The sequence below is a fragment of the Callithrix jacchus genome, chromosome 11, assembly GCF_049354715.1.
Source record: "Callithrix jacchus isolate 240 chromosome 11, calJac240_pri, whole genome shotgun sequence".
In the NCBI taxonomy this organism is placed as follows: domain Eukaryota; kingdom Metazoa; phylum Chordata; class Mammalia; order Primates; family Cebidae; genus Callithrix; species Callithrix jacchus.
In genome coordinates this window covers 123,350,580-123,377,327 of record NC_133512.1, presented here as the reverse complement: position 1 = coordinate 123,377,327, position 26,748 = coordinate 123,350,580, and the positions used below count along the sequence as shown (strand labels likewise).

Here is a 26,748-nt window from a genome sequence, read left to right as displayed (position 1 = left end):
AGGTATCAATTACTTTTACAGTGTCTTAATTTTATATAAATAGTATAATTAAAAGATAAAATAAAAACAGACTCGAATCATTTTGAACCAGACTCTGCAAATTATTTGCTGGTTGGTTTTGGACAAGACATGAGCTAAGTGTCTAAAGTACTATATCCAATACAGAGTAAATGAACATGAAACCTGAGCTCTTACCACTGTTAATACATAGTGGCAGTGTGAATGTCAGAATTGCAAAAGTCAGGAACCTTGGTCTTATGGTACATGGCTGTAGACTGTCATTACATCTGAAAATACAAAAAAAAAAAATTGTTAGGAATGTATATGGCATCTCAGTGTCATTTCTAAATACTTTGACAACATTCACAGAATGAAGACTTGCAGAGAATTGTCTCTAGGCAGTAAAACCCCACATATTCTTTACCTTAGTAAAGCCTTAATGATTAATTGTTGACAAGGGAAGAAAGGGCTTCTCAGGGGAGAAGATGAGTAGAAGGAATAGATTTATTTGACCTGAGTGGCCCGAGTTGTGTAACCTCAGGGAATGCTGGAGATGTCTGGGGATTTGCTGTTTTGGGAAAGAGACAGTTTAGTAATTTGAATCTGGGCACTGGGAGCGCCTGAGTTCTAATGCTGCATTAGCCAATGATTCTACCAGAGGCACTTGACAGGTACTCACATTCTGTGCTTCAGACTCCAGGAAACTGGGAACAGCCATTGCTCTTGCTCTGGAAATCTTCCATGAATCTTTCTGGAATCTCTCAATGAGATTTAAGATAAAACTTCTTGGAAGCATCCTATATGGCTGGATCACGTAGAAAGTATGGAGGGCACTAAATGTGATACTTACCTTTAGATTGAGTGTGTGTGAGAGACCAGTAGCCAGTTCTTTTTGTTGAAGCCAAGTCCACACTGTTTTCTCATGGCAACTAGTTTTTAGGTTTTGTGGAAGTTAAATATCCAGGCATGACATTCAGTGGTCAGCAATTGCATGTTCTTTGCAATTGCTATGTTTCTGAGTGTCTGAATACCCCTAAATATATGGTTACCCAAATTGGCTTAATATCATTTCAATGAAACAACAGTTTTGATCACCTTTGACTGGAGGTTGCCAACATTTGCTTAGGCTTTCCTTTGACTCACCAGAACCTCTCAACCAGAGTTCGACTCTGCACCCAGTCCTCTCATTTACCTGAAGTACCCAAGAAGCTAAATTGAGTCTGTGAGTTGGAGGGTGCCCTGATTAAATCAGAACTTCAACTATAGTAATTTGTATACTTCCTACAACGATTCTAGAGTATCTAAAGACCCTCTCTTCAACAGTAAACCTTATCTGACAATCAAAAATACTGTTTAAAATACAAATACATTTAGAAGAGGTAGAATGGTATCTCAACTTTTTTTTTAAATAATGGACTTCGTTGAGGGAAAAAGGATGAGAATCCCAAGTCCATAGAAGAAAAGTATAGATATTATCTACAACCCAAAGGCTTAATAATTTGTTCTATGAATATGGAAAATATCTTAAAAACATCTAGTCCATTTGAATACATCTGGAAAGACCATTGCAATAATGTCTTTCATTTGTCCTGGGTTTTAGAGTTTGCAGAGAATTTCACATACATCATCTCACTTGATTCTTACAACCACTCTAGGAACAGAGGAAGGAAGGGGTTAATTATCTCCACTTTACAGATAAAAGAATAAATCTGATCATTAACTAAAGTAGTAAATGTCAGAGCTAGGACTTGACTCCAAATCCCAAGCTCTTTCCATACCATCATTTTTAGTTCATTAAGAATAGTAAGGCATCATTCACAATAGCCAAAAATCAAAACAATTCTAATGTCCATCAACTGGTGAATGGATGAACACAATGTAGCATATCCATACAATGGGATCCTGTTTGTTAACATGCTACAACATGGGTGAACCTCAAACACATTAGGTTTAGTGAAAGACACCAGCCACAAAAGATCACACATTGTATGATTCCATTTATATAAAATATCCAGGCAAAGTGAATATCGAAAGATTGAAAACAGATTAGAGGTTGCCAGGGGCTGGAGCATAGGGACAAAGGCTGACTACAAATGGGCACAAGGGATCTTTTTGAGGTCATGGAAATGTTCTAAAATTGGTTTGTGATGATAGTTGCACAATTGAGTAAATTTACTAAAAACAAAAAAAAACATTGAACGTTACACTTAAGGCAGGTGAGTTTTATGATATGTAAATTTCACCTCAATATATCTCCTTAAAAAAAAAAAGGAACAGGAGGAACATGTGTCTTACTGGCAGAGAGTGCCATGTTTACAACCTCTCTGAGAGGCCCAACACAACAATGGAATCATCTGGCTCAGAGAAAAGCACTTGGTCCTAGTGCTGGCAGCACATGATTTATTGGTTTTGCCCTGCTGATAAGGTCATTAAAAGCAGATGACACATTCTTCAAGGGCAACACAAAACCTGCTGCCTTCACCAATCTTACCAGACCTCAACCCAAACACATGTAGCTTGTTTTATTAGCCTCTGACGTTTTCATGCTGTTTGTAATATAACTTTTCCACCTTTTAAGAATACATATTTAAGAAAACAAATGCAACAAAACATGTGGATTGGAGAGCTAAAAGTGAAAGTTTCCAGTCCTGTTAAGGGCATGAACCAGGAAAGGATCATGTTACCAGTGGAATGGGTCTCTTGTAACTGCTCTGAAAACCAGCTCTGATTCACTGAGGATGCAGTAGAAAGGAGAACAAAGAGAAATTGGGGACTCCTGGTGGGGTGGGGGGTGGAAATCAGAGAAGGATAATAATCGGCAGGCCCCAGATCTCAAGAACATAGGGTGCTGTGGAAGTAAAGGTCAGTTAGGAGCTGTGAGTCTGTGTGAAAAGATAATGCCTTTGATTTTCATGATAAAATTTCAAATAAAATCTCAGTAACCAGCTTTCAAGCACTAACTGTCCCATTGTCAGGTCACATTGAGTCCTCATATTCCTGTACTTTTACAGTGACTGTGCCTCTCTACCCTCATTCACAGCAAGATCTCAACTCTTCTGTCCTTTAAGGTACCACTTACCTGCAGAACCTGGAGTCTTCTAAAGTGACAGTTATCATGACCCTGAGGAGGGAACCAAACCAAGGAGACACCTGTCTTGGGTGCTCACCCTCCACATCATTCTTCCAGCTCTGCCCGAACTTGTCAGACCAACACTCAGGATTTCAGGAAGGGTAACCGCCGAAATGAATGGAAAACCTCGAGTCCACCTCCAGTAAAATTTCCTTTTATTAGAACTTAAATCTGTTTCCTGTTTCATAACTGGAATTCCATATTCACCATCTGCTGTATAAGATGAAAGACTTGGTTGATAAATGCAGCTATTTCTTTCTCATTTTTTTCTGAAAATCTTTTTCTTTGGTCTTTACAGTTTTAACATTATCAGTTTATCTATTTGCTTATGAGGGACTCATTATTACATGTTTGAATCAGATTAGCAAACAATAAGTAGAGCTACTATACACAGGTGAAGCATTAGATGCCCTATAAGAAATCTCTGTCTTTCATCCCATCCTTCTTTCATTTTGATATCTTTTGAAAGCCTAACTAGTAGACCTCAATGTGAGAAGCAGTTTGGATTCATCAGATCATAACTATACCCATCACTTATGAGCTGCGCATACTTACAGGGATTTTTTTTAACCTCTCAGAACCTAAGAACCCACTTTTATCCTTTGTAAAATGGAACTCATTCAGTAGTATTTACTTCAGCAAGTGTTCTCTCAAAGATGTTAAGTGTTAATATATACAATTATTAAATGGAGATCATATTAGCATGTTGTTACTGCCTGGTACACTGACTGTAAATAAACGTATTTTAGGCCCGGTGTGGTGGCTCATGCCTGCAATTCCAGCACTTTGGGAGGCTGAGGCAACTGGATCATTTGAGGTCAGGAGTTGGAGACCAGCCTGGCCAACATGGTGAACCCTGTCTCTACTGAAAAAAAAAAATTATAAAAACTAGCCAAGTGTGGTGGTAATCCCAGCTACTCAGGAGGCTGAGGCAGGAGAAGTGCTTGAACCCAGGAGGCAGAGGTTGCAATTAACCAAGATCACGCCACTGCACTCTAGCCTGAGTGACACAACAAGACTCTATCTCAAATAAATAAATAATTTTATAAACTATAAATGTTATACAATTGCAAGATATTATAAATAGCTCTAATAATTTTAAATTTGACTCATGCTCACTACCACAAGCTGGCATAGCTGGGAGATTTGCTTGGCTGCCAAACCTATGAGTGAAGACTTGATAAGGGTATTGCCAGTTCTCATCTGATCCCTTTGGCCTGTTTGGTTGTTGTCTGTACAGAGCCTGACCTCTGCCTGACATTCTCCCCTGGGAGCCTTTTTCCAGCTATCTGAGAAGCTCCAGCAAACTGACGGAACAATGTCGGAAGCTTAACTTCCTTAGGAGCCATTACATTAGTTCAGCAGCCTAATTACAAGTGATCCGTAGGAAATGTTGAAAACCCAAATCCTTCTGTGTAACTGGGAAACATGTTAGATCTATTTCAGGCAGGAACCTTGCACCTGTGCAGTGAGAGAAATTAGATAAGACTTTTTTTATTTTTTTAAGGCAGGTGCAGAGGGAGGGTGGACGTTAGGAACAGCTTGTTAACAGTAGACTCAATATTTGTGAGAATAAAATAATTTACAGTTTCCCATATTTGCAAATGATAATGTAACAACATATTGCTGATGAAAAAGCCAAACTCTGTAAAATACTCCAACAGGTTTATTCAGAGCCAACATGAGTGACCACAGCCCAAGGTACAGTCTCAAGAGATCTTGAGAAAGAGCTCCCAAGGCAGTTGAGTTATAGCATTTGGTTTTAGACATTTTAGGGAGACAGGAGTTATAAGTAAAGACATAAATCATACATGGAAGATGAACATTAGTTCATCCTAAAGAGTCAGGATATCTTGAAGCAGGGGCCATCTTACAAGTGAATTTAAACATTTTCTGATTGGCAATTAGTTGAAAGAGTTAACTTTTGTCTAAAAACATAGGAAGTCAGTAGAAAGAAATGTCTGACAAGGAGGTTGTAGAAGCCAAGGCCTTTGTTAAGTAAATGAAGTCTCATAGGTGGCAGCCCTCAGAGAACATGTGATACTATACCAGAGTCACGTTGAAATTTGGAATCTTATGCCACAGACTTTTGTCAGTCTTACTGTAACCGCCCAAGGAGTTCACCTTGCCCACTGCCTAGAGAGAGCGATTCGTCAAGACAGGGAAACTGAAAGTAATTCACGCAGAGCTGGCTGTGTGGGAGACTGGAGTTTTATTATTACTCAAATCATTAGCCAGTGAGCCGGGAGTGCTGATTGGTCAGAGACGAAATCACTGGGAGTCAAAGCAGTCTTCTTACCCTGAGTCGGTTTCTGGGTGGGGGCCACAAGATCAGATGAGCCAGTTTATCGATCTGGATGGTGCCATCAAGTGCAGGGTCTGCAAAATACCTCAAGTACTGATCTTAGGAGCAGTTTATGGAGGGTCAGAATCTTATGGCCTCCAGCTGCATGACTCTTAAACCATGATTTCTAATCTGTGGCTAACATTAGCCCTACAAAGGCAATCATCTAGTCTCCTGGCAAGAAGTCTACTTTGGAAAACGGCTGTTATCATCTTTGTTTTAAACTACAAACTAAGTTTCTCCCAAAGTTAGTTCAGCCTACCCCCAGGAATGAACAGGGACAGTTTGGGGGTTAGAAGCAAGATGGAGTTAGTTAAGTTAGATCTCTTTCACTGCCTCAGGCATAATTTCGCAAAGGCAGTTTCATTATGATCTCTGATGTTAACGCTGGCCCGTTGTGCCTGAAGTAAAAAACGGAGAGGGTATAACGAGGTGTGTCTGACCACCTTCCCGTCATGGCCAAAATCCAGTTCTTCAGGTTTCTCTGGGGTCCCCTTGGCCCATGGGGCTGTCCAATCGAATCAGGAGTGGGGAGCATGCTTAGGATCTTATTTTTGGTTTACAAGATGATTTCAATGTTTCTTCATCAGCAAACTGAGGACAATTTAAATAAGAAAGGCATCCAGGGCTGGGCGCGGTGGCTCACACCTGTAATCCCAGCACTTTGGGAGGCCGAGGCGGGTGGATCACGAGGTCAGGAGATCAAGACCATCCTGGCCAACATGGTGAAACCCTGTCTCTACTAAAAATACAAACAAATTAGCTGGGTGTGGTGGCGCACGCCTGTAGACCCAGATACTCGGGAGGCTGAGGCAGGAGAATTGCTTTCACTCAGGAGGCGGAGAGTGCAGTGAGCCGAGATAGCGCCACTGCACTACAGCCTGGGCAACAGTGCGAGACTCTATCTTAAAAAAAAAAAAAAAAAGAAAGGCATCCATGAAAAGGACAAAAATGCCACCACGAGACATGAGTACTTAGTGGGCAGTTGGGCTCACTCATTAGATTGGACATACTCAAAGGCAGACGGACTGTGAAGGGTGAGCTTCAGGTCCTTGTGAGTGCTGGGGTTTCCAGGATTACTAGAGAGCTCTTGGTGGGGAGAGAAGCCAGGTTACAATGAAGTCACATTTCTCTGAAGGCATTTCTGATAAACTGCGTAAGGACATCACAGAAGAAAGAAGTCTAAGTCACCTAAGACCCAGTACTTTATCATGATTTCTATTATTGCTTTAAATACATTTCACTTTTATAACTAATTTTGTATTTATAATTTTATATTATTATAGAGGTTCCCAACATTGTATAATTCTTGGGCTCTGTAACACTGGATTTACCCTTGCCTACTCTCCAACTCATCTGTTTCGTATTCTTTTGTTTCTCTCTCTCTCTGTGTGTGTGTGTGTGTGTGTGTGTGTGTGTGTGTAACTACTTTCTGAACACTGAATAATTATGCTAGCCCTTGAGAATGGCAAATGGGGCAGACATGGTTCCTTCCTTGAAAAAAATGCTTTTCCTGCAAAGACCTATTTGAAACAGGTAATCCCAAGTGCGATACTGCCATGAAATAGTTTTGTGGTAGCTGGGAGACCTAAGCTGGCTTCAGACATCAGGAAAGGCCTCCCTGAGGAAGTGTTACTTAAGACTTGAGTAAAGTACAAGAGGCAAAGGCTTTCCAGGCAAAGAACGGAACAGTGCAGTGGCTTAGGGATGAAGGATGTGTGGACAATTCAGCCCAGAGTGGCTCAAGTGTGAGAGCTGGAAGAAGTGGCCCATGTTGAAGCTGGGGAGGTGAATAGGGCCTGAAGCTGGAAGGACCAGAGCTTGCAGTTAAAGGTTCTGTCTGAAGGACAATGGAAACCATTCCAGGGCTTTAGCCAGGATTAGTTGATGAGATTTGTGTTTTAAAAGGTTAACTCTGGCTGCATTGTGGTAAAGGGGAAAGATCACGCAGTAATGAATCAGGGAGACTACTAGTCTGTCATGATCATCATCCAAGAAAATGAGGACAGCAGCTTAGATTCAAGCAGGGGGAACAGCAAGAAATGAAGTAAGATTCAAGAGCTGTCTAAAACATAAGAGTTTAGGCTTCCAACAGAATACAATGATGTAGGTGAAGGCAGGAGACAAAGATAGCACAAAGGCTGCAGCACGTGGTGGATGAGGATACTATTTTCGGAAATGTGGAAGTTGATTACCTGAGTGACAAATTATCTGTACACCAAACCCCTGCAACATGCAATTTACCCATGTAGCAAACCTACACATGTACCCCTTGAACCTAAGATAAAAGTTGGAAAGAATAAAAAAGTGACAACAGAAACAAAAAAAGGAAAAAAGGAAAGAAACATGGAAGGCTAGGAAAGTGGGTGGGGAAAGTATAAAGGGAAATTTAAATACTGGTTTGGGGCAGGTTGAGTTTTAGCTACCAGTAATATACTAAGATGGAGATTCTCCCCCTCTCTCCCCCTTCCTTCCTGTCATTGAAAATACATATATTAAATCTGTGAGTCATAAAAGGCTATAGTAGGTCAAGTGTGGTGGCTAATGTCTATAATCCCAACACTTTGGGAGGCAGAGACAGGCAGATCACTAGAGGCCAGGAGTTCGAGACCAGCCAACATGGAGAAAACCTGTCTCTACTAAAAATACAAAAATTAGCTGGCATGGTGGCTGGCGCCTGTAATCCCAGCTACTCGGGAGGCTGAGGCGGGAGAATCACTTGAACCTGGGAGGCACAGGCTGCGGTTAGCCGAGATCGCGCCAATGCATTCCAACTTGGGGAACAGAGCGAGATTCTGTCTCAAAAAATGAAATGAAATGAAATAAAAGAAAATATAAGACTATAGTAGAATAAAGCAGAAGATCAGTGGAAATGAGGATTTTAACTAAATACAAAATATATATTACATATGATATAGTTAATAATTAAATATATTTGTATAATATATTCACTTAACTCTGTTTTGTGGATAATAGGAATGCCTAAACAAATATTTTAGAAATAGTTTCTGAAATTACCAAATTCTTCTTGAAATATGGGGCTTAATAAAATAAGAAAACAAAGAAACATTTGGTAGGGCCTCTCAGATCTTCTAAACATTAGCTGCTACAAGAGCATAAACTGCAAGCAAAGCGACTCATTTATAGGAAGTGGGAGTCTCCTTCCATAGAGTATTAGGCTGAAGTAGGAATTACATACATGTATATTTAGAAGCTCTCTCTGGTCACTTTATAAATACTATTTGTGGAAATATAAGATCTACTGGCAGGTCCAGTATTGCTGATTTTTGGAGGAACTGATACGTTTTTGCCACTCTCTTAGTTGAGTCTCCATTAAATCAGGATACTTGCCAAAGTGAACAGTGTCCTATTAGGCAATTATAGCTAATTATGGCTATGAATGATGGCTACGGGGTAATGTTAGCGATGTCCACATAACACTAGATGGTAATAAAGTCCAAAACTCTTTGGCATGGCCTAGGAAGCCCTTCAAATAAAGAAAAATTCAACTTGTGTAAGTACCTACCATGTGAAGGGCATGATGCTGGTTGCTATTAAGAGGGAGGAGGGGTAGATACCCAAAGCCATTTTTAAAAAATAGTACATGAATCAGGGCAAGTTTCTGCCTCATCTCCACCTACTTTGTACCCCTACGCCAAACAAAGTCTGATTTTTGTTTTTGTTTTCATGCTCCTGCACGTGTGCTCAGAGGCTGCTCTTTTGGCCTGGAAAGCTCTATCCGATTCTGGACTGTCTCAGACTCCACTCATGTAGGCAGTATTGCTTCTTTATTATCTATGTCTCAGGGTTCTTCCCTCCCTGGCGCCTGGCTAGAGGCGGCACTGCACTATGTTACTGTCAGCTGTCTGCCTCTATCCCAGGAGTATGAACTCCTTGAGGGCAGAGACTTGATCAATTTCCATTTTCTGTTTATAATCCCAGCTTCCAGCACAGACTTGTTCTATAGAAGGTAGTTGGTAAATGTGTGTTAAATAAACAAACCAACAAACAAATGATAGTATTTTCAGGAGGAAATCAAAAGGAAAAGAAGTTGAAAGGGAAGCTCTGTTTTCACTAAAAAGGGAATTACCAATATACTGGGAGACAGTATGTATCTGAGTGTATCTGCACATATCTGATTGGGAAGCCAGAACTACCAAGAAATTCTTCATAGAATTTCTATGTAGAATTCTACATCGAATTTTTTTTTTCACAAAAAATGTTAATCCTCAAAAGACTTTTAATATTATTGACTGTAAAAACAATTTTATCCAAAAACAAAATGTGACCAAGTAAAAATCTCAAAATACAAAATGCTAATGCTTGGAACATATATGTGACTTTTTAATGTAGACAAGGTTCCAAAGAAATCTCAATTACTCACCATATTTAATGCTAGTCAGGGTCAGGTGGCTAGTATTTGAACACTCAGCATGATTGTATCCAAGAGATTTAAAGTTTGTGAAGGATCCTTATGGGGGAACCAGGAAATATCCAATCTATTTGAACCAACTCATAAGATCATTCATGAGTTATGATTATTACCATAATCGAAATGATTTGTAACAAATATACTAGGATATCTAAATGACCACTGTTTTTAAGACAGTGTGTTTGAGAGGCCATCATGCTTTTTTCCCATGATGCTGCCACACAGAAAAGACACAAACAAAAGGCATTAAGCCTTCTCTTTTGGAGCCATTTTCAGAGTCACTCATGGGACATATAAGATTTGGGAAAAGAAATCCTTGTGAGACGATATTTATTCTGGGTTGTTCCAATGAGAAAATTTAAAATATGTGGATTTTTCAAGAGAATAGTTTCAAAGCAAAAAAAAAAATTTCTGAAGATTTGAGTCATTCAACTATGAAATGAGCTTTTGAAAATGTGCTATTTTCACTAAAGATGTTTAAGCAAATACTAGATGATCATGTATAGAAGTGATAGAAAATTCAATGTATTTCAAAGTCTTTTTGAAATCGGAGAACCTATGATTCTAAAATATCTGAATAATTATGCTGTAGCCACACTAAATGTGTATTACAGTCTGCATGTATCCAGCCCAGGTCTGTGTTCAAATGTTACCTTAATACAGAGATCTTCCGAGATGAAATACTACTCCCATAATCTTCCTTCCCTTTTACGCTGCTCTATTTTTCTCCATAGAACTTTCATCGAATGTGTTCTATAGTTACATGTTTGTCTGGATATTGTCTGTCTCTTCCAACTAGAATGTAAGCTCTAAGGAGGAAAGAACTTCGATTGTGTTCACTTCTCTAACCCAAGCAACTAAATTAGAATCTGGCATGTAATATGTATTTAGTCAATTGTTTAATAAAAATTAGCAAAAAAAAAAGATGTTAGAGAACAATTGCAAACATGACAGAGAAAGGGTAAAACACAATTCCAGTGCTTTTTTCACATATTAATATGCCCTAAACTTGCACAGTAGTCAACATGTCACATATGGCCAATATATAACTGTCGAAAGAATGAACTCGTGCTATCATTTATATGTCTTTTCTTCTTCTTTTTTCCCCCCCAAATCACATAGATTTATACATGGTTGTAATCCTTATTCATCTTTTTACCTAAAATGTGGTACTACAGCTGAATAACTCATCTCATGCATCAGATTTGGCTATCATGACTTGATGTCATTGCCAAAAATCAAACCCATTCAAATACAAAAGATGTGCCCTCACTGAACTGAGGTTACACAAAAGCATATGCTACAGACTGTAAATAAATAAATAAATTCATCATTTCTAATTTGATCATCATCTTTCTCATTAGCATCACTGAGAAGTGTCATAGCTATATTTGGAGTAGAATACCCTACTGAGTTAAGATAAAAACAGCCAAAACATTCTTTCAAGAGAGCAAAATCAGGCAGACTTATACACATCCTGATTTCAAAACTTATTATAAAGCTATAGTAATTAAGATCATGTGGTACTGGCATAAGGACAGATATATACAGATTAACAGAACACAATTGATTGTCTAGAAATATTTATGGTCAGTTAATTTTCCACAAAGGTGCCAAGGTCATTCAATAGAAGAAAGGATAGTTTTTTCAACAAATGATATTAGGAGAATTGAATATCTGTATGCAAAAAGATAAATTTGGGCCAGGTGTTTTCACTCATGCCTGTAGTCCCAGCACTTTGGGAGGCCAAGGAGGGGGTACCACTTGAGTGCATGATGAGTTTGAAACCAACCTAGGCAACATGGTGAAACTGTGTCTCTACAAAAAAATTAAAAAAAAAAACGAAGTAGATGGGGTGGCTTGCTGTCTATAGTCCCACTACTCCAAAGATCGAGGTGGGAGGATCACCTGAGCCCCAAAGGTAGAGGCTACAGTGAGCTATGATGGTGACATTGCACTCCAGCCTGGGCAACAGAGTCAGACCCTGCCTCAAGAAAAAAAAAAAAGATGATGAATATATACCTCTACCTTTACCTTACATATACACACGAATAAGTCAAAATGGGTAGGAAGCCTAAATGAACCTAAAACTATAAAACTTTTAGAAGAAAATATCAGTAAATCTCTGTGGCCCTGGGTTGGAAAAAATTTTCTCTCTTTTTTTTTTTTTTTTTGTAAGACAGAGTCTCACTCTGTTACCCAGGCTGGACGGCAATGGTGCCATCTCGGCTCACTGCAGCCTCCACATGCAGGGTTCAAGTGATTTTCCCACTTCAGCCTCCTCGGTAGTTGGGATTACAGGTGCCTGCCACCAGGCTTGGCTAATTTTTAAAATTTTAGTAGAGACAGCATTTTGCCATGTTGGCCAGGCTGGTCTCAAACTCCTGGCCTCAACTGATCTGCCCAACTCAGCTTCCCAAAGCACTGGGATTACAGGCATGAGCCACCGTGCCTGGCCAGAAAACGACTTCTTAACTCTAACACCAAGCAGTACAAGAAAAAACAAATTGACAAACTGGACTTGGACTTCATCAAAATTTAAAAAGTTTGCTCTTCAAAATGAATCAAAAGACAAGCCCCAGAATACAAGAAAATATTATATGCCTGAAAAAAGAATTGTCTTCAGAATATATAAAGATTCTTACAATTCAATATAAGGAGACAGTTAAACCAATTTTAAAATGGGCATAAATGAGAGACTGAGGCTGCAGTGAGCTATGATTACTCCACTGCACTCCAGCCTGGGTGGCAGAGCAAGATCCTGTCTCAAAAAAAATTTTTTTTTAAAGGGGGAGGTAAGATTTGAATAAATATTTCACCAAAGATGATGTAAGGTGGCCAATAAACACATGAAATGGTGAACATCATTAGTTACTTGGGAAATGAAAATTAAAACTATCATTTGACACCCTCTAAAATGACTGTAATAGAAAGCCAAGCAATAATAGGCGAGAATGTCAAGAAACTGGAATTCTCATTCATTGTTGATTGGAATGTAAATTGGTGTAGCCATTTTGGAAAGCAGTCTTTTTTACAGTTTCTTAAAATTTACCATATAACCCAGTAATTCCACTCCTACATGCCTACTCAAAATAAATGAAAACCTGAGATCACTCAAACACTTGCATGTAAATTCATAGAAAACTATTCACAGATAAAAGTTAGAAACCCAAAGCCAGAAACAACCCAAATATTCACCAGTTGTTGAAGGTATAATCAGAATATCATGTACTATACATGTATTGATAAATGTATTTTTGTATGCATATTTTTAATAGATTTTACAGATCTGTATGCTATTTATTAAGTCCTATAAATTATGCATTTAACACACATATAATATGCTCATATATAATTTTTTAAAAATTTGTACAAATTTATGGAGTACATGGGAAAATTTGTTACGTACATATAATACATAGTGATCATGTCATATATCTAATTTCAAATTCACATCTCCTCCATTTTCAGGCCAGGTACAAATCTGGGCTCAGATTCTAGCTCTCTCACTTCTTAGCTCTGCACTTCCATGTTGGTGACTTAACCTCTCTTAAGTGTGTACTAGTAAAGTATGGACACTCATGTCCACGTTACAGGATTGTGGAATTAAAGGAGATAATGCTTAACACTGCAATGGCATAACATCAGTCTTTAACAAATTATATCCAGTACTATTGTTTGTCTTTTTGGAGTGTTATTTGGAAGTCTAGTTTTTTACTAATCATCATGGTGAGAAGGAGGAAGCATTTTGGTCAATGGAGAAAGACACCTCTCTGTATTTTCAGCTCTCTGACATCTGATTTTTCACTTAATCTCTGAGAGCCTCAGTTGCCAATATCTATAAATGAGAATCATGTTATTCATCTCACAGGATTTATGAATAGAAAAATTTATTAAAGTGCTTTGTAAACTGAGAAGTACAACAAAATTATGAAACACTATATTATTATGACCTTCTGTCTCCATCAATACCACCCACAGTATGTTTATAGAAGAACCAGAATAACTACCCATGGAGTACTGTGCAGACATTTCTCAACCCTAAGATTACAATGAAAGAATCTTTTCATGGCTGTGGTGGTGGCGGCAAGTCATTTTCAAAATAAATTTTATTCCCTGTTTTTTGAATACAAAGTGAGAACTGTGTACTCCTTATCTGAAACACTCTGCCTGTCCTCATGAGCTATCAGGCTCAGCTAAATATGGCCCTGGCCAGTATGTTAATAATCCCCACTGGTTCTGAGACCTCCATCCACCACTGATGTGACATTCTTTGTGTTCAAATGTCTAGCTGACGTCTGATGCTTAAAACAGCCCATGCCTTCACCCCTATCTGCATTGTCACAGCCCTGTATCACCACTCTTAAAAGGCTCCCACAGCCACTCCTAGCACCAGTTGTTGACCAGCCTGCCACTTGCCTCTCTGCCTGCTTCTGGCTCCCTTGAATGCCTGGTCCTTCAAGCTCCTTCTGGGTCTGACAAAGCAGGGACCATGTCCACCTTTGGCTACCGAAGAGGACTCAGTAAATACGAATCCATCGATGAGGATGAACTCCTTGCCTCCCTGTCAGCTGAGGAGCTGAAGGAGTTAGAGAGAGAGTTGGAAGACATTGAACCTGATCGCAACCTTCCCGTGGGACTAAGGCAAAAGAGCCTTACGGAGAAAACCCCCACGGGCACATTCAGCAGAGAGGCACTGATGGCCTATTGGGAAAAGGAGTCCCAAAAACTCTTGGAGAAGGAGAGGCTGGGGGAGTGTGGAAAGGTAGGCTCTCAACTTTTTCTTGGCTAACCTCACCTCCCTGTCACCCCACCCCAAACTCAGACACTTGTTTTCCCTAATTTCTCAATTCTCATCACTTGAATTTTCCTGTAACTCATTTACACTTGCTACTAAAACATTTTTCAGGCTGAAATAGTCATATAAATGCTATGGCCACCCAATGGATCATAATATGTAAAATTCTTAGTTGGGGCTCTTGATTGATTAAAAATAGAAAGCTCAAGAGGAAAATAATTCACAACCAGGGTATGGAATTCAGAATTTTGCCAAACGTAAGTCTTGTTTGAGCTATAAGTTGGGAATGTGGCATAATATTTGTTCCTAAGATATATGTATATGTATAACATGTACACATTTTTTTTTTTCAATTAAGTACATTTATTTTCTCCTATAAAGACAACAGTGGGAATGCTGGTTGCTTTGACTGTGACAGTAGCTATAGTGAAATAGTTCTTTGTCAACACCAAGAAGTGTTGGCTGATGGGAAGTACATGACACTGAGTGTCACAGGGCCTTGTTACTAGTCCTTGCTCTGTTTGCATGTAGTCAGGCCTTGAACAATCGCTTCTACGGGGTTCTCTTTCTCTCTGGACATGGAGGGAGTTAAGAGACAGTGTTTCTTTTGTGAATCAAGAACCCCTTTGAGATTTTGATAAGTTATGGACCTTCTCCTTAAGAAAATATCTCTGGGCTTGTGCAAAATACACCTTTGGCATAGAATTTTAGAATAATACATCCTGAAACCTATCTGAGGACTCATTGCAGCATAGCTGTACAGACGGTCTCTAAGATTTCTGTCTCCTTTATGATGGTGATTCTGAGGTTAGGAAATGTGTTTATATCAGAGTTCAGGTCTGTAAAGCTCTTGTGTACTGCCCAGTAAATAGTTTCTTTGAATTTGCCAAATGAGTCATTATCAGAAGGAAGTCAAAAAGATTATTATTCTCTGGGAAAACAGTAATGATAATAAAGTTTCCATATAACAACAACAACAAAAATTCTTCCTGAATTACAGAAGAACACAGGTCAGGAAAAACAGTTTAAAACCCTTGCATTCTGTTGGAATCATCTAAAATCAAAATGGCCTAAAGCCAATGGCAAGACTTCCACAGTACTAATCTAGGGCTGTTAGATGATCTTGATTATAGGGTTATGTGGGCCACAATTGCAGCAAGATATGTCTGAACTCTGTCCATGTCAATCACTGCAGGAAGGGCCCCTGGGATCCGGCCAGGGTCTGCCAAGGCCACGGTATTGAGGAACTAGAAGGGGAGTTAGAAGGAAGGACACATACAAGTCAGTACTTGGGCAGGTCAATCCCTCCACAACCATCATTTTAAGAGGGATTTTTTTTTCTTTGATGTGATAATGAGTGTCAAAATAATAATGAAATTGTGATCACAATTATTTAAAACTCTCTTTAATAAAATAAAACTGGCCGGGTATGGTGGCTCATGCCTGAAATCCCAAAACTTTTTTGGGAGGCTGAGGCAGGAGAATCACTTGAGCCTAGGAGTTCGAGACCAGCTCTGGCAATATGTGAGGAATAAAAAATTAAATGGGTATGGTGGCACATACCTGTAGTCCCAGCTGCTCAGGAGGCTGAGGTGGGAGGATGGCTTATGCATGGGAGGTTGAGGCTGCAGTGAGCCATGGCTGTGCTACTGCACTCAGTCTGAGCCACAAAGTGAGACTTTGTCTCATTAGAAAAAAAAAAAAAGAATAAAATGGTCTCAGAATGTCCAGGCTATACAATCAGTGTATCAACATTCAAACAAAGGCTTTTTAATTCCACGATACTGGCATGATAGCGGTGGGAACCAAAGGGCAAAACGTATCATCAGCTGGATGAACCCACCTGATCCTGCCAAAGGTTTTGCTGATCCCTGCCAATGGCTTAACAGCTCAATTAGAGAGGCTGCTGGGTTATGGACATCAGTTCCTTTCTAGGCTAGTTTACTTTTCCCCCACTACACTTTCCCTGCTGGCCAACTGTCTGTAGTTTCAAGGTGTGATGAGCAGGCGCTTGCTGATGGAGGGTGCAAATCCACTTTGCAGCACAGGAAAAATCTCCAAGCAGCTGTAGGGTGGCTGGGGGAGCAAGGGAGCTGCATAAGTGCAGAGCTGCACAGTAGGAACCATGAGAAGGAGCTGAGGGTCTTGACTGATTGTCAGGTGGCCAGCTCTGTAAAGGCTTAGAAAGAGCAGATGCAATACCTGTTGAATGCCAGTCTTTCTGCCCACCTGGGCTCACACAAACTTATGTCGCACTGGAGCTCCCAGGGACACTAGAACCCCAATGGTCTAGACCCCCCTATTGAGCAGTGGCTAAATCTCAGCACAGGTGCCAGTGAGTTTCTCCCCTTATCTTACTTCATTCTTAACTTTCTGCCCTTGAGAACTGAGACAAGGTGAGGTCAAGAAACTCATTAGAGGTTAATAGCTTGTACATAGAAGTGAAAATTAAAGAACATATCAAAACTGTGGGCACCCAGTCAGCAGCATCAGCATTACCTGGGATCTTCTTAGAACTGCAAATTCTAGAGCTCCCCTCAATCTGATCTGAATGAGAAACCTGAGGATGGGGCCCGACAACTGGTGCTCTCACAACTCCTGAACAACACGGGAATCAGGAGAACCAACTCCTGCCCCTGCAGCATCCAAAATTCATGTATAACTTTTGACTCCCCAAAACCTTAACTAATAGCCTAGTGTGCATCAGAAGCCTTACCAATAATATAAACTGTCAATTAACACATATGTTGAATGTGCTATATACATACATAATGTTAGGGAGGCGATCAGGAGAAATGAACGGCCACTCTTCTCATTACGTGATTCATTTTCTAAGTTTACTAACATTCCCCTTCTCCTTGTCCAGTCCCTTGCCATCTTACCTCCCACCTCTTCATTCTACACCCTTCTTCCAACCTCCATTCTCCAAAGAATCAGGGTTAATGCTAAGGCAGTGGCATATACCAAATCTGGAATAAAACAGCTCTCTTAGTCACAGAATAATTTATAAAGTAAGCAAAGTCTGTTTTGTCCATCCTCTCACCTTGCCTCTATCAACACCTTTTCCCCTTTTTTTGTTCTTTCCCCAGATGTCCCCCACCTAGGGTGACTAATCATCTCAGATTATCCAGGACTATCTAGATTTCATAACTAAAAATCCTGGGAAACCCTTCAGGCTCAGGCAAACTGGGAGGGTTTGTCACCTTACCCCACCAGGCTTTATCAGTACTTTCTCCTGTGTGTAGTCCTGACTCTCAGTTGCTGTTAACAATGTCAACTTAGAGCCATTCAGTAAACAAATATTTATTGAGCTCCTACTACATGTTAAGCACTGTGCTAGGTGAGCAAAGCAGACATGGTCCACTGCTCTCAACAGCTAACAGCTAAGTCTGCTGGGAAAAACAAGTGACCAAAATAAAGTATGACAGGTACTTTATTGGGGAGGGGGAGGGGGGTACAATGCTATGGGAATGCATCAGAGGGATAATTGGAGGGGATGTCAAAGAAGGCTTTCTGGGAGAGCTATCATTTAGATGCTATACAACAACTCACAGTTTCGGGTATTATCTTTCCAGGTACATTATGAGGGGGGAAACGGCTCTTGCAGAGCTCTTGATAGAGCCAGAGTGTCTTTAAAAAAACCAAAAGGAACAAAAACACAACAGTGTCATACAAGGCTCTAAACCTTAGATTTTGAGACAGGCCCCTTTCCTCCAAATACTAAAACAGGTAAAAAGAATACACACAGCTTTACAGGGGCTAGAATTATAAGGAATTTGGAGTGGAATGGGGGTGAGGAGAAGTCAGCCCACAATTCTTTCCTTCCTCAGGTTAATCCATTTGCTCCACTGCTGGGCAGGGAAGGCTTATTCTCTCCCCTCATATTTGCCAGGAGACTTGGCTACAGCCCCCTCTTTCTTGTGTTGTTGCTTTGTGATTTGCAACCAGCTGCCACCAAACATTTCTCTTTCTTTCACACACACACACACGCACACACTCGCACACACGCACGCAGACACACATGTACGCAGACGTATCCCTCTCTTTCCCTCCCTGCTCCCAAAGAAGTGAGTAAATTAAGACTGCACAAGTTATTCCAGGAGTGGCTGACCCCTTCTCCAGGCTATCACTCAGTGCCTGCCACTCCAAACAGTGGATAACTGGAGGCTATTTTGTGATACCAACTGGGCAAACAAACCTGGAGACAAGTACAGTGTTCTCCAAAGCTAGATCCACATGCCTCAGGCGGCAGGTGCCCTTGGGGTAAAAAAAAGAAAAAAAAAGTTGCCAATATAGAGAAGAATCAGGGCTTGGAGGACAGGGCAGGGCCCCAGGTCTGTAGAGAAGATAAAAACGACTACAAAGACAGCAGGAGAAAAAATCAGACTCTCAGCAATTTCTAGACTTTTATTTTTTTTTTAATTAGGAAAGACAGCAAGAAAAAGAGAAACAAGGGGTCACTTGAGCTTCTTTGTACAGCAAGTCTTGTAAATAGGAAAGACAAAGACAGAATGAAATTGTGTTTGCCTGAAAGTCTTTCATAATTGATACATGCTAAATAATTTAAGACCATCAGGCTGGGCAATGGCTTACTTCAAGATTTTCTACTGTTCTCTGCTGTTCCATCCACGTTACCTAATTAGAAGCTAGTGGGTCCAAGGGTGATTTTCTTTCCCACTTGGTCTTCTGCAGTCTGTCTCATTTAACCCTGAACTAGCTGGAGGATTCAAGTTGATTTTCCCAAAAGAGTGACTTGAATGTTTTCTCTGCACCGAACTGGATTTTGACCTCCTACTGTCCTGAGCAGCAGCCTTGCCTCTAGGCTGCCCTTCCCCACATCAGGGACAGGTACAGAGGCAGCTTTCAGGTGATGTAGAGTCTCTGAATCCCTGTGCCGGTCACAGAAGCAGATACATGCTGGAGGAGCAAATGACAGGTCTACTTCTGTCTACACGGAGGCAAGGCCTGGGAGAGAGCACTTGACTTTTGTCACATCTGCTATAAGGATGGCAACGTGGGAATGTCTGAACATTAAAAAAGGGAATTCATGAACATATTGTATATTTTTGTTGTCATTCGATTGCTTGAGATGGAGAAATAAGAAAAAACAGAGTGATTCCAGAAGGGAGGGTTGAATTTGCTACATTGTAAGTAAATGGAGAGTAAAGCAGTTAAGAGTCTGTCTTCAGGAGATGGACAAATTTATGGTTTTCTAAAGCTGAAGTTCTGATTTATTTGTTAAAATTGGCAAAATGATTATATATTTTGCTTCAGTAAGTTGAATTCTGGATATTCTGCAGAAAACAAGAGAAATGTCTGTAGCAAAAGCTATTACTATTTATTGCAATATAATGTCAGCCTTGGTCATGAGAACTAGCCAAATCAGAAGCAGAGAACTGTTAATTTTTTTTTGTTATAAAGTTATATCACTTTCCAGTTGCTACTTTTGCAAGTGAAAAAATGTAGTTAAAATTATGTTATCATTTTTAAGATGCTTAATGTTAATATCATACTCTTCAGGTTGCAGAAGAAGACAAAGAGGAAAGTGAGGAAGAGCTTATCTTTACTGAAAGTAACAGTGAGGTTTCTGAGGAAGTGTATACAGAGGAGGAGGAGGAGGACTCCCAGGAGGAAGAGGAGGAAGAAGACAGCGATGAAGAGGAAAGAACAATTGAAACTGCAAAAGGGATTAATGGAACTGTGAATTATGATAGCGTCAATTCTGATAACTCTAAGCCGAAGATATTTAAAAGTCAAATAGAGAACATAAATTTGACCAACGGCAGCAATGGAAGGAACACAGAGTCCCCAGCTGCCATTCACCCTTGTGGAAATCCTACGGTGATTGAGGATGCTTTGGACAAGATTAAAAGCAACGACCCTGACACCACGGAAGTCAATTTGAACAACATTGAGAACATCACAACACAGACCCTTTCCCGCTTTGCTGAAGCCCTCAAAGACAACACTGTGGTGAAGACTTTCAGTCTTGCCAACACTCACGCTGACGACAGTGCAGCCATGGCCATTGCAGAGATGCTTAAAGTCAATAAGCACATCACCAACGTAAACGTCGAGTCCAACTTCATAACGGGAAAGGGGATCCTGGCCATCATGAGAGCTCTGCAGCACAACACGGTGCTCACAGAGCTGCGTTTCCACAACCAGAGGCACATAATGGGCAGCCAGGTGGAGATGGAGATTGTCAAGCTGCTGAAGGAGAACATGACACTGCTGAGGCTGGGCTACCATTTTGAACTCCCAGGACCAAGAATGAGTATGACAAGCATTTTGACAAGAAATATGGATAAACAGAGGCAAAAACGTTTGCAGGAGCAAAAACAGCAGGAGGGATATGATGGAGGACCCAACCTTAGGACCAAAGTCTGGCAAAGAGGAACACCTAGTTCTTCACCTTATGTGTCTCCCAGGCACTCACCCTGGTCATCCCCAAAACTCCCCAAAAAAGTCCAGACTGTGAGGAGTCGCCCTCTGTCTCCTGTGGCCACGCCTCCTCCTCCCCCTCCACCTCCTCCTCCTCCTCCTCCTTCCCAAAGGCTGCCACCACCTCCTCCTCCTCCCCCTCCTCCACTCCCAGAGAAAAAGCTCATTACCAGAAACATTGCAGAAGTCATCAAACAACAGGAGAGTGCCCAACGGACCTTACAGAATGGACAGAAAAAGAAAAAAGGGAAAAAGGTCAAGAAACAGCCAAACAATATCCTAAAGGAAATAAAAAATTCTCTGAGGTCAGTGCAAGAGAAGAAAATGGAAGATAGTTCCCGACCTTCTACCCCACAGAGATCAGCTCATGAGAATCTCATGGAAGCAATTCGGGGAAGCAGCATCAAACAGCTAAAGCGGGTAAGTAACCGGAGTAGACACAGGGGCACAGATGTAGTAAATGAGTTGTCCTCCATTGCATGATGGTACCAAAGTCACTTCTCACAATACTTAATACTTTCAATATTTTAGTGTGTGAGAGCAAACACACCAAGTTTGAAACATCAGGAGCAGGCACACAGGTGAGCACATTTCCATTTGAGAGGAATGCCTGGGCCACTTTCCCAGCCTCTTGGTCATATAAGGGCCAGGACCATTTTAAGACACTCCAAAATATACATGTCCTAATTCTCTTAAGAAGAAAACCAGGGAATATAATCTAAATTCCAAAAGGATTCATCAATGTCAAAAATTTTGCCAGAGTTGTGATTGATACGTAATTTATAACATAAAATGTATAACATGGTAACAAAAATTATTACCACTCAACAATAATCAGCCTATACTTGAGTTCTTCTCAGAGGATACTACTAGAGACATATCCTATGGATATTTTTCACTTTATCATGTGTGTTGTTCATTGAGAGAAAATCCCCTATTTTTGTAGGTGGAAGTTCCAGAAGCCCTGCGATAAAAACACGATCTTTAGAAGAGGATGCAGAACTGTTCAGTGGTATTACACAAAATGCATTATGAGATGTTTTTAAAATACCTTCTTCAATTCAAAATGATCCCTGACTTTAAAAATAATCTCACCCATTAATTCCAAAGAGAATTTTAAGAAACAATCAGCATCTTTCTTCTGTAAATATGAAAATAAACTTTTTTATGTTGTGAGATTTGTATTGGCAAGAAGCAGTTAATTTAAAGATGCTCTTTATATCTGTGGATGTTTTGCTAACTCCATCAATGTCAAAAATTTTGTAATGAGTTCATGAAATGTGCTGTTATTTTTGTAATCTTAATAAATGTGGATTGAAGTTTTTTCCCTTTTTTTAAAAAACCAAACTAATATTTTTCTGTCAGTTGATACATCTGTGAGGTGTGCATATAGCATTACTGGATATTAAAAAATATACCATTCTCACCCAAAAAGGGTTTGGGTCTAAACATTTGCCTTTGTTTCCTTTTGTTCAAGAAAATCTGATCAGCTCTTTCCAAAGGACTGGGAAAAATAATTTTTTTCGTTTTGTTTTTGAGACAGAGTCTTGCTCTATTACCCAGGCTGGAGTGCAGTGGCACAATCATAGCTCACTGCAGCCTCAAACTCTGAGGCTCCACTGATTCTTCTGCCTCAGTCTCAGGAGTCCCTAGGACTACAGGCATGCACCACCACACCTGGATAACAATGTTTTTGTAGAGACGGGGTTTCACTGTGTTGCCTAGCTGGTTTCCAACTCCTGGGCTCAAGAGATCCTCCCACCGGGCCTCCCAAACCACTGGGATTTCAGGCGTGAACCAGTGTGCCCCGTAACAACTTTCTTAAAACTTTGCTTTGGTAGTGAGATAAAAGGTTGTGAAAAGATCCCCAATGTGGTCATTATCATCTTAGATTGACTGATGCTAGCTAGACCTAGGATGATAGCTGATGCTTCCATATTTCTGTAAGTCCCATAGGTACCCAGACATCGATTTAATCATTTATTATAAAAATGAATGATTTCTGAAAGTAATAAAATTGAAGTTTCTCGATAGCAAGGAGATAAGTGCTAGAAGAATATTGGAAGATAAAACCCCTAAATTCAAAGCTACCTTTTGGCTGATGCTAAGGATGGACCACTCAAGTCTCTCTTTGAACTCTCCTTGGATAAGCCTTAGTCTAGTGGGTGTCTATGCAAATCACCATGATGCCAACATTCACAAAATACACATGGGGACATGAGGCACATGCATTTGAAATCTCCAGCTATCCTTCTACCCCTTTAACTCAAGAAGTGTCTGAATTCAAATAAGAAAAAGACATATTGAATTACCTTCACTTCACTCTAGTCCTCCACTCTAATTTATGAAAGTTATAAATCCCTCTAAAGTCCTTTGTATTAACTATGATTAGTGTTACACCCTTTGTGTCCTACAGATTATAACAGTGGTCTTGGCAAACTCTCTGAGCCACCCAGTAAATAATTGTTTGCTTCATATCCAGAGCTTTGGATTGTCTCCAATCAAAAGGATTGTTTCACTAGAAAATCTCTCCCATAGTCCTTTGGCCTGGCTCTTTGAGTCTGTTTCTACCGTTCAGCCATTCTCTTACAGAATAAGAACTGACATAATCACTTAAAGAGGATTCCAGTGGCCCATGAGTTAGTAGGTACCCTGACTTCATGTGAGGGAGGGGAGGTGACTGACATTTTCTGAACTAAGTTGTCTCATGTTTTTACAACAACATTAAAAGGTGCTATCACAATTTTATAGATGAGTAAACTGAGGTACAGAGAGGGTAAGGCTGGTAATCTCTGATTGCAAAGCCCATGCTCCTTCTGTGTCACTACGCCTCTCTTCTTCCATCCAGACTCAACCTCCCAAAGGTTTGTTGTTCTTAGAACAGTGCAGATCTTATTTCCCTTGGTAGAGACTTCACTATTTTCACCTCTTCACTATTTTCACTCGTGTTCACAATTACACTCATTCTTGTTGTTCAAGGAAATAAAAGGTGAAATGTAGGTTTTTTTAAAGGCATATATGTGTGAATGTATATGAATTTAGAACAGAAAGCCAAGGCAGGCCTTCCCATCCTCTGACTCTTGTGAGTGCATGAAGACAGGGCTCTTCTAAGTCAAAGGGTTGTGGGCAGTGAACAGCTTCTACCTCCAGTATGATGAGGGAGAGGAGCAAAAGTTTGCCGAAAAACAGGGTCATTGATTAAACCATGCAGAAATCCCAGGAGTGGGGTGTGGCAGCCCTCCTGAATAAAGAGGAAAAGGCTAGCACGAGCATGGCCAACAGCTGGTTGGGCTGGGGAGATGGGCCAGTCCTTCTGACCAGAAGCGAGTGATGAGGAGACATGTTTTCTCCTTTGCATTTTAACAGGTTGCCTTACTGTGGCTTTCTGTGCCTTAAGAGAGAGCAACATGTACTTACCAGGTACTTCACAATGTTTAAAGGAACAGACGAGCCCTCACATCAATCTAAGAAACAAACTTATAAAGCTCTTAATAAGGCAAGTATAGTATGGTCAGATTCTAAGTGGGTACATTTATCATTATAAAAAAAAATTCTAGAATGCGTTATTTCAGAATCCAGTACTGTAAACATGAAAAGTATGATGACGATCATTATTCAGCACAGGATGGGGACCCTGGTTCATCCTCCCTGGAAATTCAAAGACCTGATATGAAAACTAATTAGTTCATCCTCTATAAAGAGCTTTCAACTGACTGGGAGAGAGACTGTCCAAGACCAGATGAAGTGTTTCGGCTATGATTAATGTGGGCATGTTAATCTCTGAAAGTATAGCTCAGTACAGCTCACCCTGATTTGAAATGGGGCCAGGATGCTGAGTCCCTCTGCTTCATGAGCCCTGCTGCCACAGGTATTTAATAACTCAGTGTCAGCAGGATCTTGATTTAATACCTGCCCTGAGATAGTTGCTACAACTGGGTGAAAGGAAGAGGTAATTACAGGCTGCAATGTCTATATGCAGATGCGCTAAAGACAGGGGTAAATCAATATTTACCCCTCTTGAAAGATTTACCCTCAAGAGCGGTCAATCAATATTTACCGCTCTTGAAAAGATCTCATAACTGCTTCCTTTCTAGACACAGGAAAAGCTGCCTCTTTCTTATCTGAAGTTCTTAAAGTGGACTTCCATAAATTTCCAAATGAATGACATAAAAGACTAAGAATTGATCTAAAACTTACAAAACTCAGAAATATGGTACCAACATTGGTGCACTTAACATCCACAAATATTTTCTGAGTGCCTGCTGTGTTCCAGATACTCTTCCAAACACTGGAGATAAACAGTGAGCAAAGACAATAGAACCCCTGTCCTCGTGTAACTTACATTGCAGTGTAAGGAGGAAGCTTACATCACTTCTTGCATTCTGCCTTTATTTATTAATGGCTCCTATGGACAAGGTACTCTCCTCTAGGCTGGGGAGACCAAGCTGAATTAGAAAGTGTCCTCTACCTCAGAGCAGTGGGAATTTTAAGGAAACCAACCCTTCCAGAAGAGTAAAAATTTCCTTGGTTCACATGCTGTACAAAAATAGGAGTTGGATGGCTTCGGCCTCTGAACCATATTTTATCATAGATTCCTGACCTACAACAGACACTGGATCAAGGAAAGCTTTGCAGTGAATGTGACAATCAGAATTTTTAAACAATAAAGCCACCAGACTAGGAAAAAAAAGTTTCCTTGATATGAGGACTGGGAAAGACATTTCAATTTGAGGAAAAAGTCTAGTATAAAAAATGGTTGGAAACCATAGAATTTAATGTCATTGTGTAAAAAAGAATTTGGTAAAAAGTTAATATTTTAGGGTTTTTTTCTAGTATTGATAATTTTGGTGGACTAAGAATATAAATATTGTGTAGTTTCTGTATGGTCTTTTCTTTCTAGAAAAATGGTGTGTGATCATTAAGAAGAATCAGAACATACAGATAAACAAAAGAACACAAAGAACCCCATAATCCCATCCACACAGAACAAGTACTGATAACTCTTTAGTGCATACCTTTTATTTAATTTTTTAATTTTTCTGTGAGAGTCTTTCTCTGTCACCCACGCTGGAGTGCAGTGGCACGATCTCCGCTCACCGCAACCTAGGTCTTCCACATTCAAGGATTCTAATGCCTCAGGCTCCTGGTAGCTGGGATTATAGGCATGAGCCACCATGCCTGGCTAATTTTTAAAATATTTTTAGTATAGATGCAGTTTCTCCATGTTGGCTAGACTGATCTGGAACTCCTGGCCTCAAGTGATCTGCCTGCCTTCGTCTCCCCAAGTGCTGGGATTACAGGCATGAGCCACTGTGCCTGGCTTAGTGCATATCTTTAAAAATTCTTCTTAATATATATTTGAACATACACATAACTTTTTTTTTTCTTCAAAAAGGGCAAGATAGTTTCATACCATTAAAATTTTATTTAAGCAATTTCAAGAACTGTTGGATATTTAGATTATTTTTATTAGTCCTGTCTCTGGTGTTAGATAGTCTGTTTGTCCCAGCTCTTTCCTATTTAGCTATTCTAACTTTTAACTTTTCCAAAAGCCCTTAGAAGAAGTGATTGGCTGACAAACCAGAGCTAAAAAGCCATCC

The 26,748-nt window shown here is 40.1% G+C and overlaps 1 protein-coding gene across 1 annotated transcript; it reads left to right on the top strand.

Annotated features, from left to right (window-relative positions):
* Window positions 1–14,300: 14,300 nt before the first annotated feature.
* Window positions 14,301–22,597, top strand: LMOD2 (leiomodin 2). Its single transcript, XM_009003144.4, has 3 exons — window positions 14,301–14,671; window positions 20,225–21,568; window positions 22,095–22,597. Exons 1-3 carry the CDS (start codon window positions 14,399–14,401, stop codon window positions 22,119–22,121), a joined length of 1,644 nt encoding a protein of 547 aa, XP_009001392.2. The 5' UTR covers window positions 14,301–14,398; the 3' UTR covers window positions 22,122–22,597.
* Window positions 22,598–26,748: the final 4,151 nt, after the last annotated feature.